Genomic DNA, 14,907 nt, shown 5'->3' on the forward strand with positions numbered 1-14,907 from the left:
AGGTCGTGTGTGTAAAACTAGTCCCGTCCGAATAGGGCTTAAGTGTCATTAAAAGAAGTCTCTCATGCTCACCAGGGCTGCAATTATTTGATCGAATAAACAAATAAATAAACATAACATTTTGTGAAGTATAATTACAATTTAAAATAACGTTTCTATCTAACTGTAATTGATTTTGAATTGTCAGAAGCCAGTTCTTTTGTGTTGTATGATCCTTCAGATATTGTAATATGCTGATTTGGTGCTCAATTAGTAATAACTGTGAATATTATTAATAATGGTTCTTATTATCAATGTCGTTTTAAATTAATTAAGCACTAGTATTTTCCCCAACAACAACAAAACAAAATTGGTTCTAATTCAGTTATTTCTATGTTTTGCTGTAGTGTGTCAGTAGGAAATACCAGTTTACATTTCCAAACATTATTTTTGCCATTAAATGTAATAATCCATTTAGATTTTTGTTTGCACAAGGAGTCTGACAACAGCCAGTGCTCCACCCAGAGATCTGATCTGATCATCATCAGTCTGTCTGGAATAACATGAAGAAACAGAACAAACTGAGACAGACTCAGTCCAGAAGACCTGGTGAGGGTGAGATCAGATCTCTGTTGTCAGACTCCTTGTGCAAACAAAAATCTCACTGCATTATTATGTGTGTAATGTAAACTGATATTTACTACTGACACACTACAGCAAAACAAAGAAATAACTTAAAGTCTTAAAACCATTATTGTTGGTGAAAATACTAGTGACTAGTTTTTAGAAATGTTTCTTGATCAGCAAATTATCATATTAGAATGATTTCTGAAGGATCATTAAAATCTGGAGCAATGATGCTGAAAATTCTGCAATAAAAATGTAAATAAATTAAAATAAATAAATAGGTAAGTACATAAATACACACACACACACATATATATATATATATATATTGTTGACTCACATCGACATTCAAGGAAGGACCTGTGCTATTTCAATAAGACTAATAAGCAACCACCTAGCAACCAGCCAGTGCACAATAACTTTGTATTCACACAGTTATTTTCCTTGGCAAATGTGAGAGGAATGTTTATACTGTAGTCCCTTGTGAAAAACCAACCCCATTAACATATTTTCAAAAATTGCAGCGAACTCAAAAGCTAAACTATTCAAAACACTGCATGGCATATCTAATTATAGCAGCATTAATGGCATTACTGGATGGCCAAGTATTCTGAATGCTAGTCACAACAATCCCGTGAAATCACTGCTCAGATTGTCCGCACTCTCGACATGATAAAAAAGCCTCCAAGAGCTCATTCTTCCACTGCTTTCCAATTCATCTCCAGGGCTATAAAACCAATTCTGAATTTTATGATTGGGTTTATTGCTGAAATTAAAGTCTTAATTAAAAGTCAGGAGATTGTATATTAGAGCTGCAGCAGAAGATTGCTGTCAATAATGAAAGATCCTTCAATGCTACAAACAACTCATATGACAAGCATATTGAGCCTTAGCTTAGAAAAACCAACACAGATTAAAGTAACTGTTCCAGTGTTGAACACACAGGCCTTGCCCATCAGGATGTCTGTCAGATTCAGAGACTCTGCAACGGGTTTAGAAGCTCTTGGAACGCAGTAATATCAGTATAATAGTCAGTATAATGAGTTTAATTTAGCATTTAGTTGAGTCTACTTATTTTTATATGGCAGTTAGTAGCATCTACTTCTTTTTTTATCAGACATTTCCATTTTAGTGATATAGCAAAAGTAGAAACTTTAAAAAGTAAATTATAAAAAAAACATAACCTGAAAATTGTATGATATGATATGATGATATGATTATATAAATTTTTTAAATTTAAATCAATTTTGTTTAAATGATGCACCATGCCCCAATGTACCAAAAAATAAAAATAAATAAAATAAAATAAAAATATTTCCCACAAATGAGCTCAGCACCCAATCTACCATTCCCCAATGTACTCAATAAAAAGAAAAAAAGAGAGAAAAAAATACAAATCCAAACCAGTTTCTCCCACAAAAGCATCAATGCCTAATGTAATATAAAAAAGAAAATAAATAAATAAATAAAATATCATATTAAACCCATTTCTTGCTAATTTCAGGCATTTAGAAATCCCAGGATTTAGATGATCAATATAAAGTGTTAATATTACCTTTGCTCTACTCGCACAAGTTCTGTAAAAAGGTAAAAATTAGTTTTGTTAAAGCAAATAATTAATCAACACCTAATATTCAAATTCTATAGTATTTTATAAATAAAAAATAAAATAAAACACAAACTCAATCATTTTAATTGCTTCAAGTGAATTCAAGCATCACCCATATAAGATTACATTTTGAGAAAAAAAAACTAAATATTAGATATTAAAATTAGGGATTCAAATATTAAACTTACTTTGGCACAATATAATATCCATATTGTACTATTCAATGTAATCTATTATACGCACACATTTTTATTTAATTGAAAACTCAAATACTGACCAAAAACTACTAAAACAATTTTTAAGCAACAACAAATAATAATAATAACCACAATAATTTAGTCATCCATGAAAAAACTACAATATTTTATCGAAATAAATAATTACAAATAATAATAATAACTTTAATAATAATAACTTTTTGCTATGTTTTATGCATTTGCAAAATTATAAAACTAATATTTGTTTTAATACTCGCAAAATGTATATTTGTTTTAAAATTGGTATTAGTGTTTTTAGTGATTAACTTTAAGGGAAAGTACTGTAATTTATTAAATGTTAAATAAAACATCTATTCATATTTTGGCACAGTAAAATATTTAACCAGTATGATGTAGGAACATTTTATTTCATTGAAACCTCAAATATTGACCAATAAAATGAATAAATAAAGAATCAATCTTTCATGAAAATAAATTGTATATACAATACATAATGGAATGTGAATAATACAAAATTAATGTGAATAAATGAAGTCAAAATTTCTTACTCTTTCCTTCATTTTTGGTCTTTCTCTGACCACCCCAATTTTATACATTTTTTCCTGGATCCTCCAGCTAATTTCTTGTTTCCAAGCATCCAAGCATGCTCGACAAAGATTACAACAGCTCATATATAAAACTTGAATTATGTTCACCATAACTGAAAACAACGAGCAGCTGGCACTAATTACCACAAACCCAAGACCCTCACAGAGTCATTAAAAATCCATAAATGCCCTGAAGACCCACAGCACAATCAGCCTCATCCAAAGCCTGCAATCTTCTATAGGGAAAAACACAAGACTGCAGGGCTGCAAATCTGGTTACTTTATCTCACTCGGACAATGTGTGTGTGTGTGTGGGGGGGCAATGCAGAGGAACGGTAGGAGCGTGGAATTCAATTCAATTTCTTCCTCACAGGAGTCACCTGCAGCTAGACTTTATCACAGTTCAATCCCAATCCCAATGAAGCAGGAATATATCATCAGATTGAGACCATGGCAAAGATTCATGAATGCTTGATAGATACTGTCTGTGGAGGCTTTGCATATCCATATTGGCCCGTCTAAAGGAATGGGAGGTACTATTTTTTTCAACAAAATAAGTACAATATAAATACAACAACCTCAACTATTACTATTATTTTGAGCTTGACTATATACAGAAAATAGATATGCATAGATATTGTGTGTGTTTGTGGATGGATACATATATACCCATTTTCAAAAAATGTGTCCTATTCTCACCAAGTCTGCATTTATTTGATTGAAAAAAAAAAAAAGAAAAAAAAAACATTAAAAACGGTAACATTGGAAATATTATTCAAATTTAAAATAATTGTTTGCTATTTTAATATATCAATATATAAAATGTAATTTATTCCTGTGATGCGAAGCTGAATTCTCAGAATCATTACTCCAGTGTCACATGATCCATCAGAAATCATTGTAATATGCTGATTTGTTATACTCAGCATATTACTCATCAATGTCATGAACCCACATATATTAAAATAAATCAATAACCGAGTCAATCGCATATTGTATCACAGCATGTATAGTTAGTACATAAACTTCACAATATCCACTGTGAATATTACCTAATACTCAGAACATATCACAGCATGCTTGCCTTGCATTAAGGCAAACATCAACATGAATATGAACATAAACACAAAAACATGAAGCATATTGAAGAAAAAGCCTCTTTCACTTGTACAACGACCACATGCAAACATAACCAGATTTCTCTAACAAAGAGGGGAAATGAGCTAACAACCTGTGGTGTTTGAAGTGCTTGGCCAAGTTGTGTTTTGAATGAATATGAAACCAGATAGTTTTTTTGCAATATGTCGTGAATGCACCTTTGAAGACAATTATACTTATTTCATTTCATGACTAGATTGTATTTGAGGAAAAAAAGAAAGAAAAAAAATACAAAGTTACCAAACTGTAAATACCCTCTTCAAATAGTAGTTAGAGAAAATGTAGAGGTTCATTGCCCCCTAGTCAAAATGTGTAGCATTTTAGATGGGAGCACATCAAAACATGTGTGCTTTGAAATCTACAGTGTCCATATAATGCACACCAGTCTCAGTTTTAAAAATGAACAGTTGATTTCCCTCAACTGTAAGCCAATGAAGTCAAGAAGTGTGAAACCCACTACAGTCCCTTCTCTCGCAGTAAAACCTGCATTTGTTTTTACAATTTACCTCAGCCGTGACATTCTGACCCCGCTCTCAGACCTCTCCTCGACCCTACACTCTGCCACAACTGACACCTCTGAATGGGAACAGCTGTTCAGGGGACCTGCTTTAAGAGTGTGTGCTGACAAATGCCTGTTTAGCAGGTTTTCATCTATTTCTCAAATGTGAATCATAGAATCCAGACAGACCTATTTTTCTAGGCATCACAGATAAGAAATTGCACACTGTTAAAATCTGCAATGCGCAGAACTCTACCGCTTCATAAATGTGGCATTTTGGATATTTTGAGTGGATTCAGGCCTCTCAGACGTAGAAATGAACTGCATGAAATTATGCAATGCTGAGGTCATTGACTATTAATTAAGCGGTTAATATGCAATGACCTCAGCATGCTACTGTACCTCAGATCCCCAGTTTTTCCTACAAAGCTGCGAGTTCAAAGCAAAACGAATGACAAAAAACACCTGTATTGGCACATAATCTCATTATTTCAGTTTACTGATCAGTACCAATAAATCATTCAAGAGAACATAACATGAAACCCTTTTACTTTAGGCTCCCCAGATAAGGGTTGCAATTTTGAGAGCTTAAATTTGTTACACTGAAGTGTGCAATCTGTCGGTCAGTCAATACTGAGTCGAATGAATCCAACAGACATGGTTACTCATTCACAAGTTTTCAGTGAATAAGTCAAAAGTTTTGATTAATTCCTCACACAAAGCTATGGGTTTCAGCAGACTTGGAACCACATGAGAGTGAGTAAATGATAACAGAATTGTTGGGAGAACTGTCCCTTTAAGAAAAGTTCATTATGTTGGCACATCAATCTGTTTTATGGGACAGAAATAGGATGAATGTGCACAGTTGTTATGAATAAAACTTCTCTGAATCTTTAAAAGTGAAAAAGAATGAGAAGTTGAAGAGATTAACCTAAACTAATGAGACTCCAAAATTCCTTAATTCAACAACATCCTCCCTAAACGGCTGTGAGTAATTTTCACAGAGAATGAAAGGTTCAGCTGAGGTGGTTCTGGGTTGGGCTGAATTTCATCTCACTATATGTAAATTCCTTCTTAAACCATGATGGCTTATCCGAGGCAATGAGGTTAGTGACTTTGCATCCCGTGTGAAGATTTCCACCATAAAATCTGACACGCAGAGAGAATCGCCATTATATCTTGGGTTCCTACTGTTGTTACGGGCTCATTAAGCATCTTTAGTGCAAGGGAAAAGACATCTACTCAGAATCTGTTAGGGGGATTCTGAATAACAGACTCCTGCCTCTGTTACCTGTGGTGATACGGCAGGTGTGGATTACTGATTATAAGACAGGCATTTCACAATAGCAAGCTCAGCAAAGAGGAGAGAGACATCCAGCTATGTACTTTTGATCATCTTGGGACAGCCTAGTGAGCATAATGGGAACAGTAGCACATTGCTTCAGGCACAGTATCGCAGTGGGAGAGACAGGATATGAAGGAGACCGGAACCTGGAGTGCGTTTCTGTTTGAAATGCTACTTTTTTGAAAGTTAAGACTGTCTCTTAATGAATTCTTCGGTTCATCTGAGGTCAACTGGGTTGTGCAGTGTTGGCTCAGCGAGCTCCAAACTCTGAGCTGGGTTTTTGAAGTAAAAAAAAACTGTACCTTCTCTTATTCCATCTTAATATGCTGGGACAACTAAAAAAGTCATTTAAAGGTTTGTTGTCCCCTTAAAAAAAAAAAAAAAATAATAATAAAAAAAATAAAAAGCTTTGAGGTTGTGATGATTTCAAAACATTGCTCTCTTTGTTTGAGCTTCCCTCCCTGCCTGACATAGCAACAGTAGCTCAACCTATGGTATGAGTCTGTGGAGGAGCTATCTGTTGCTCTAACCAATGACAAATGGAGGAAATTTTAATTAAAATTTCCATTTAATGTGGCAAGCGGCACAGAAATTATAAACTCTACCTTAAAAGGGACAGTTCAGCCAAAAATAAAAGCTCATCATTTACATAATTTGCTCACCACCTTGTAGTCCTAAACCTGTATAACTTCATATCTTTGTAACACAAAATAAGCTATTAAAAGAATAGTATCAATGTATGTTTCCCATAAAATTAAAGTCACGAGGGTCCAATGCAATGTTGATGGGTTTTTTTCATTGTTTTATTTATAATTTATTTATTCTTATATATATATATATAGCTTCATAATTTTAGTAATTTTGGAATTTGAAAACAAAATGTTGCTTTGACAACTAACATTTGTGGATTTGAAATATAAAGAAAACATATCTTTCAAAATATCTTGGAATTGAAGTTTTTCATATATTTCAGCTTTATTTCAACTAACAAACATTATTTGCAATCATTTACAATAACAACACTGGTCCAATGTTGTTCAAAACATTCTTCAAAATTTCTTCACTCATACTTTTAAGTGACTGAGTAAATGATGACAGATTTACATTTTTGGGTAAACTATTCCTTTAAAGTGCAGGACCTGTTACAACACTCCTATCAACCAGTCACTGTCCTCAGATTTAGAGCTGATAATTTCTTGATAGGTATGTCCTAGGAATTCTGAATTCTGTCAAATCCACTTAAAATTCATAATAGAACACAGGAAGAACATAAAGACACAAGCATCTATCTAAAGGATGACTAGGGACCCATAACTCTTGGCTGCTTTGGATGAAACACGCCTGCTAAATGTCTAGTTGCAAATATTTGAAGGTTTTCCCAAAAGGAAATCTTAAAGTTAACACTGGTCTACTGTTTTCTAATAAACATGCACTTAACTTGTCTGTCTGTATACAGTACAACACATGAACAGCAAGAGAAAGTCACACACACACAGCTTCAGTTTCTCCAATCATGTAACAAGATCACTTAGACTGATGAGACATCTCAGAGAGAGATTGTACCATTTTAAATAACTCATAACGGCAAACTAAACATGAATGAGCGCCTGGTTGTTCCCAAAGGAAAGAGAGTGTTTGTTTTCCCTTTCTGTAAAACTGCTATTTTATCTGGAGCAGCAAATTGTATATTGCCATCATTTTTCATGATTATTGTTGCTTATGCAACATTGCATTGCCATACTATTGAGAACAGCCTCCTAAACACAAAGATAATGATGTAGTGGGGATTCAAATGATGGAGAGGGTCACTTTGCCACGCTGCAAGGCTCCACTGCATGCCAATCAGGCAGAAAGACAAAAATTAATAGCATCTAGTTACTGCTTGTTTATTCAAGAGTTTAATTAACTGCCAGTTATTACTGTTCTGGAGACAGTTTAGTTTTTTTTAACTCGTGAAAACCGGGACATTTCAAATGCAAGAAAGTCTAGATCGTGTCAAAGGCTGATTTGCATAGAATACATTATGCATTTTCCATTATGACGTTGAGTTGACTTTTATGTTTGGCCTTTTGAGGGGAAAAACCCACGAGCATTTTTAAACACAAGTGCAAAGTGATTTTCTGTAATTGGCTGCTATGAAGGATAAAGTAGTGTCAAACTGTGTCTACTCAATACTTCATTAGTTACTACTTCCGTATTTGGTGTGATTTTTGATATGAAGCACAAAGGCTGTTCAACATTCAGTAGTTAAACAGTGGACTTACAATAAGGCTAGTTAGGAAAATACAGCAGTCAAGCAGTTTCATGATTTAATGCATTGAACAGTAATGTGACCTAAAATCACAATTAACAAGTTGCTACGCACTTTCTGAAAAATGTGTTCTGATACAAATGCAAATACTATTGTTTATATCTGGACAAAATTCTTATAGTACAAAGTTTTAAAGTCTTTGTCGGATCTCTAAATATAATTGTGACAAAATATATTATATATATTGAAATAAATAAATATCAGTTTATCATTCAATAACATATTATTTAGATTTTGCAAAGGATATGTAAACTTGCGTGCATAACCGTATCAAAATACCATGGCATTACCATCGGACAAAACCATTGTACAGTTACATGGCCCGCCACAGTACTAAGAAAAATGCATGATCTTGTTAAAATCATAATAAAGAACCTAAATTACATTCAGACAGCTGAGCATGCATGCACACACATAGGGACAAACACACTTGATGAGCCTGGGGGAAAGATGTTATTCACTCACATGTGTTTCCTCCTTTAATTGTACTTCCATAATTTCAACATAATTAACATGGCATGTCCATGTCTACATGAGCAAGACACACTGCAATAATAAATCTATCATGCAGCATGAGGTGACCATGATGTGTTTGGTTGTGATGCTCTTCTGGGATGCTGCGGCGAGTCCATTACTGGACCTGTGCATGTAATTATGTCTCTATATCAAGGCCCATTCTTTATCTTCTACTCTCTTTCTTTATTGATACGCTTCTCTGTAATTGTGGTTCCCATTGGACGTGTGCTTACGATAATGCTCTATATTATTGCAGGCTTGTGTGGGAGGGAAAATGAGAATGTTAGCCATTACTGTGCCACCTATGTGATGCAAAATGAAGTGAATTATGGGTTAACAGCAATAAGCAGAGAAATCCAAATTTGGATTGGCGAGTTCTTTGGGGTTACAATTGAACAATTTGTATCTTTTTCTACTTCCTAACCTTCCTATCTCCTTGACTATTCATTTCTGTGCAAAATCGCTGAATACTGGACAACAAAGCATAAGCTCTGCTTGATTTTGATGGCTCAGATTTGGAAGATGAAATGGAAGATGGAAGATGGGGGTTGAAGTTTTCAGACGTGTCCTTACAATATAGCAGTTTTTTTTTTTTTTTTACTTGACCTTTTTCTGGTGAGATGGCGATTTTCATTCCATGTCTGTCAAGTTATGTAATTCAGTCTCTGTGATGCTTTGTGTATAGCAATGCTGGTCAGCAAACTCAGAGAAAGCATAAATCAGTACGATGCAATTTTAAATTTGAGAATCCTTATATATATGGGGTGAGTAAATAATGATGGAATTTTCATTTTTTGGCTGTGTTATTCCTTTAGTTTTACATCACCATTTTCAAACCATTAAACTAATCATTTATGCCACAAGAAAACTTGTCTCACATTAGGGGACTCCGGGGGAAACAAAACATTAAACAAAATGGAACAAAACATAACGAAAAAAATCTAAACATGAAACAACACAAAACACAAAACAAAATGCAATGAAAAAACATTAAACCAAAATAAAATAAAACTGAACTAAAAATAATGACTAAACAAAAACAAAACATGAAACAGAATTAAACTAAACAAAAAACAAAACATTAAATCAAATGAAACAAAACATGAAACATGAGAAAAAAATCATTAATCAAATTAAAACAAAACACTTAACAAAAAAAGGAAACATTGAACAAAACAAACCTTAAAGGGGTCATCGGATGCTACATGCACTTTTACTAAGTTGTTTGAGCTGAAATGTGTGTTGGCAGTGTGTGTACACAACCACCCTATAAAAAAAAAGTTTTTTTTATTCTACTAAAATCTTTAACCCTTTCTCAAACTAAGCCGATTTTTTTATTAAGGTAATACTCCCCCAGATCTATGGGGTTATATCTCTGCCACGATTCTGAGCATGAAAGATTATATTTTGAGCGCGCAAAAGTTTTGTGGAGAAAATGTTCATCTAGCAAAGAAGAAAGTACTTTGAGTGCATGAAAATCAATTTTGCATTTAAAATAATATTTGATTGTGTGCAGACCTTCTCTTTTGTGCATGCAACATTTCGCTAGCTTGTGACATTCCCTGCATTACGACAACAGCTGAAGAGGAAAAATGCTTTTCACACTACCATTGAGAAATTTTAACAAGACTATGTTACAGACTTTTCATTAAGACCCTAAAGAATCATATCAACTTGTGGAATATCGGCCTCGAATGACCTCTTTAAAGGGTAAAATAAAATGCAATAAAATAAAATAAAAACACAAAGCTATGTCACATATCTGTAGAGAAATTCAATTCAGTCAGTCAATCAGTTGTGATCAGTGAAGTGAGAAATGCATCAGAAGTGATCGGCAACCTCCCGCTCTCTCTCGTGAAGCCCATACGGAAAGTGACTAAAACTACAATTCATCGACTGGCCTCTTGAGGCTGGCTGCAAAAGGGAGTCAATCCCATAGACTCCCCATGTTAAAATGTCCAACTTTACAGCAGAAAAAAAACATGTTTACAGCCCGTTTCAAAAAATTATTTTGGTCTATATAGCTTATTTTGCTGTTCATGACAACTGTGAGGGGGGGTGAATTTTTTATAACTCATTCGTTTAAATAATATTAAGCCTTAAAGTTCTGCATAATTAAGGGTGTGGCCACTTGAGTGACAGGTGGATTGCCGTTGTTGACACTACCGTCGAACTAGGTGGGCGTGGCTTCAGCAACCAGCTCCCGCCTTTTTGCCCATTTTCGATTGTCTGGGAGAGTCGCACGTTGATGCGCTGCCAAGATGGCGATGGCCCCTCTGCATGCTTTAAGTTTCAAAAACACTCTTCAGGAGTCTACGGGTGATGTCACGGACACTATGTCCATGTTTTTATACAGTCTATGATCAGAAGATAATCTGGAGCCCTCGTACAGAAACACACTTCAAAATGTTCTCTGAAAGCTTACCGGTTTCTCGTGAGATCTGAACGAAAGCCTCCACCCCGCTCTCCCCATAGTTCCCCTCAGATGCCAGCGTGGAGACATAGTTCCAGCCCATGGCGGTCACGATGTCCAGCATGGCCTGGGCCTGGTAGGAATCGGGCGGCACAACCCGGGAGAAGAAGTCGTACCGGGTGTTATCACTCAGCTCTGGCGCTGTGGAGGCATAACTGATTTGAGGGATCTGTTAAAGTAGAGAAAGAAAAAACTTTTACTCAGGAAAGATAAAAAAAAAAAATCTAATCCAGAACCAAAAATAAATGTTTTGAAAGAAATAGTTCACCCAAAAAACACAATTTGTTGACAATTTATTTACCTTCAGGTCATCCAAAATTTAGATAAGTTTGTTTCTTCATTAGAACAAATTCTGAGAAATTTTGCATTAAATCACTTGATAACCAATGGATCCTCTGCAGTGAATGGGTGCCAGGAGAATGAGTCTAAACATCTGATAAAAACATCCATAAGTAATCCACACGACTCCAGACAATCTATTAACATCTTGTGAAATGAAAAGCTGCATGTTTGTAATACACAAATTCACCATTAAAGTGTTTTAATTTTAAACCATTGCTTTGAGCTATAATAATAATCTGTCCATAACATTGCTTTCTCCAGTGAAAAACTCATCTCTACTGAATCAGGAGAGAAATATGCAAAAATCATGCACTGTTTTACAAGGGAAAACAGTCCAAAAGAGTCCTAAACGAATACAATGGAGGACAACAGGAGATGGACTTTTTTACTAGAAGAAACATTATTTTGGATTATGGACTAGTATTTTGTCGAGAAGTGATGGTTTAAAGTTACAAACCATCTTAATAATGGATTTGGTTCTTACAAACATGCAGGTTTTTACTTCAAGACATGTCAATTGATGGACTGATAGATGGCCATGTGGATTACTTGGGGATTGTTGTGATGTTTTTATCAGCTGTTTGGACTCTTATTCTGACGCAACCCATTTCCTACAAAGATTCATTGCTGAGCAAGTGATGTAATGCGAAATTTCTCCAAATCTGCTTTGGTGAAGAAACAAACTCATCTACATCTTTTATGGCCTGATGTTGAGTGTATTTCTGAGTGAACTTGTTTAAAAGCTAGGAGTTTCAGCCCCAAAAGAAGAAACATTGACTCGGTAACAAAAGTTAATCATCAAATTCTGCCTGAAGCAAAACGGAAAATGCAGAACCAATTAAAGCGAGCAAAGGTGGAGCAACACATCGGAAACCTCCAAAAGGCTTTAGTCCAAAGCTGTTGATGTAAACGACTACCAACCCATGAGGTGACACTAAAGGTGAAACAAGACCAGGAAACGAAGACAAATAAGTATGTGTTCTGGTATAAAGAATGGAGGTGAAGCCTGCCAGCAGGCAAGCTGGCTAATGGCTTCTGGTGGCGATTGATGGTGTGATTGATTTCTCCTCAGCCAAAAGGCCAGGCTGTCAGCCGGAGCCCCAGAGGCTGTGCTCATCAGCATTCATCGCAACAGCGGAGCAGGAGAGAAAAGGCCTGCAATGCAAATGCCACTCACCGGCTGGCGAGTCAGGTACCGGCACTTTTTCACCAGCAACCCCGGATCACAGGCTTGTAAATACAAATGTCACGGAGGTGTTGACAAGGCTGAACATGTGAAACAGATGCATGTGTTATTCCTGTGGAGTGTTATATCGAACGTGCAGCACGAACGAGCCAACACTAGACTTTACATCTTAAAATTAAACCTTTTGTTTCAAGGGTTAAACGACAATATGGTGTGATATCCCCTACTGTAAGTTAAAGGACCCTTTCAGGTTAAATGCAATTTAAAAGAAATTAAAGAATGTAACTATTTACTTGACCTCATGTCATTTCATGATTTCCTTCCTTCTACAATATGCAAAAGATTATGTTTTGCTGAGTGTTTAAACGGATTTGCCCATATAATGGGGTCCAAAACATTAGTCCACATTGACTTTGAATGAAAAAAAACAACATAGGAAATAATAGTATGTATATATTTATAAAATACATATACACACATTAAACAGGCTTTTTGAACCTTTCGACAAAATCTACAAAAATAAATAGCGTTTGCACTGCAAATCATATTTTATACATCATGCTTTTATGGCTAATATTATGATACTGACCTCAATTTTATTCAAAGACCCAAACTGAGCAAAACTATACAATGTGGTGCTGATGATAATATTTAAATAGTCAAAAATTGCGCTCATGAAATTGGTATGTGTTTCTGTTCAACAGAGAAAGGCAAAATAGGTGGTGCACGGACAGAGGCAGACTTACCCATTAGGCAAAACCAACACCAAGGGCCCCCTAAAATGCCTTTCATTATCTGAGATGTGCATAAGCGCTGACACGTGAACAGTATTGTGAGGTTTATCATTTTATAATGTATTTTGTTTTTGTGAAAACCTGTAGCTCAACTGCAAATCAATTGCTATGTGGTGGTCTACAACATGAAAGTAAGCCATTATAACACTGAAAAATGTGGAAACACTGGAAAAAACTATGGGGCACCCTTGTGGAGAGCCCCATTTAGCTATAATTCCCGGGGCTCCCAAATCATTAAATCCGCCCATGAGACGGAGTAACTTTTAAAATTAGGAAGACTCTTTAAAACGGTTTAAAGCCTACCCTGAAGGTTCACTCTGGAACATTTCATTCAGTAGCTCAATGAATGACAGAAACCTTAAGGAGCTCAAGAAAGACAGAGTCTCCCAGTCTCTCAGACTTTAGCTCGCAATGTTTTGAATTTTGGTGCACGGTAAAAGTTAGACCTTAATTTCATGCTTATTTTTCTAGTTCAATAAAATATTATAGACCCTAAGATGCACAGGAGGCTAAAACCTAAGACTTTTGAAAGTGGCCATAAGGGAAATCAAATGCGATACTTTCCATAAAATAATATAATATCGCTAATGGGAAGAAACAAATTAACCTTCATTAACACTGCAATAATATTTCCTCACACAACGCAATTCAGAGATGCATAATAGTGTGCAATTTCCATGGTAAATTATATGAGGTTAAGAACCCGTAACTCTTTGGATTAGTTTTGCTTCAAAAACGTATTATGAACTGTGAAATTTAGATTTACCAGAAATTAAATGACAAAAATTATTCAGAATTAGAGAATAATTAGCTGTTAGATTACATTAAATAATTATAAAATTATGTATATAGGTACAAAACTTTGGCAGGATATAACAGTAATTTATTAAAATATATATATTTGTTTATTTAAATTAAAAACATTTAAAATTAACTACTAACTTCATGATAATACAAATAAATAATACATTTATACATCTATTATTCTATTACGGTATACTTATCAAATGTAATTTAACAGGTCATTATTTTATAGGTGTATACTGTTTTGTATTATATATATATATTTTTTTTTTACAACTTGATGTAAGGAAGGAAAACTTAAAACATCTAGAATATCTGTGTACTGCATTTATGAGAAAGTTTCAAAAGTTCAAGAACACAAAGATGATTTGCAGCAATTGCAACACATGATTGCAGCATCAGCTACAACTGACAGCTGTGCAGATGAGAGGATCATTTTACTGTCTGTGCTTTTGCTTT

The 14,907-nt window shown here is 34.8% G+C and overlaps 1 protein-coding gene across 1 annotated transcript in view; it reads right to left on the reverse strand.

Annotated features, from left to right (window-relative positions):
• LOC127947010 (metabotropic glutamate receptor 8-like) overlaps positions 1 to 14,907 on the reverse strand; it is a 142,628-nt gene that overhangs the window by 83,517 nt on the left and 44,204 nt on the right. The window contains exon 3 of the mRNA XM_052543898.1: positions 11,275 to 11,491. Coding sequence (XP_052399858.1) covers positions 11,275 to 11,491 — 217 coding nt within the window. The remainder of the gene's footprint in view (positions 1 to 11,274; positions 11,492 to 14,907) is intronic.

Source organism: Carassius gibelio, chromosome A25, assembly GCF_023724105.1.
Source record: "Carassius gibelio isolate Cgi1373 ecotype wild population from Czech Republic chromosome A25, carGib1.2-hapl.c, whole genome shotgun sequence".
NCBI classification, from domain to species: domain Eukaryota; kingdom Metazoa; phylum Chordata; class Actinopteri; order Cypriniformes; family Cyprinidae; genus Carassius; species Carassius gibelio.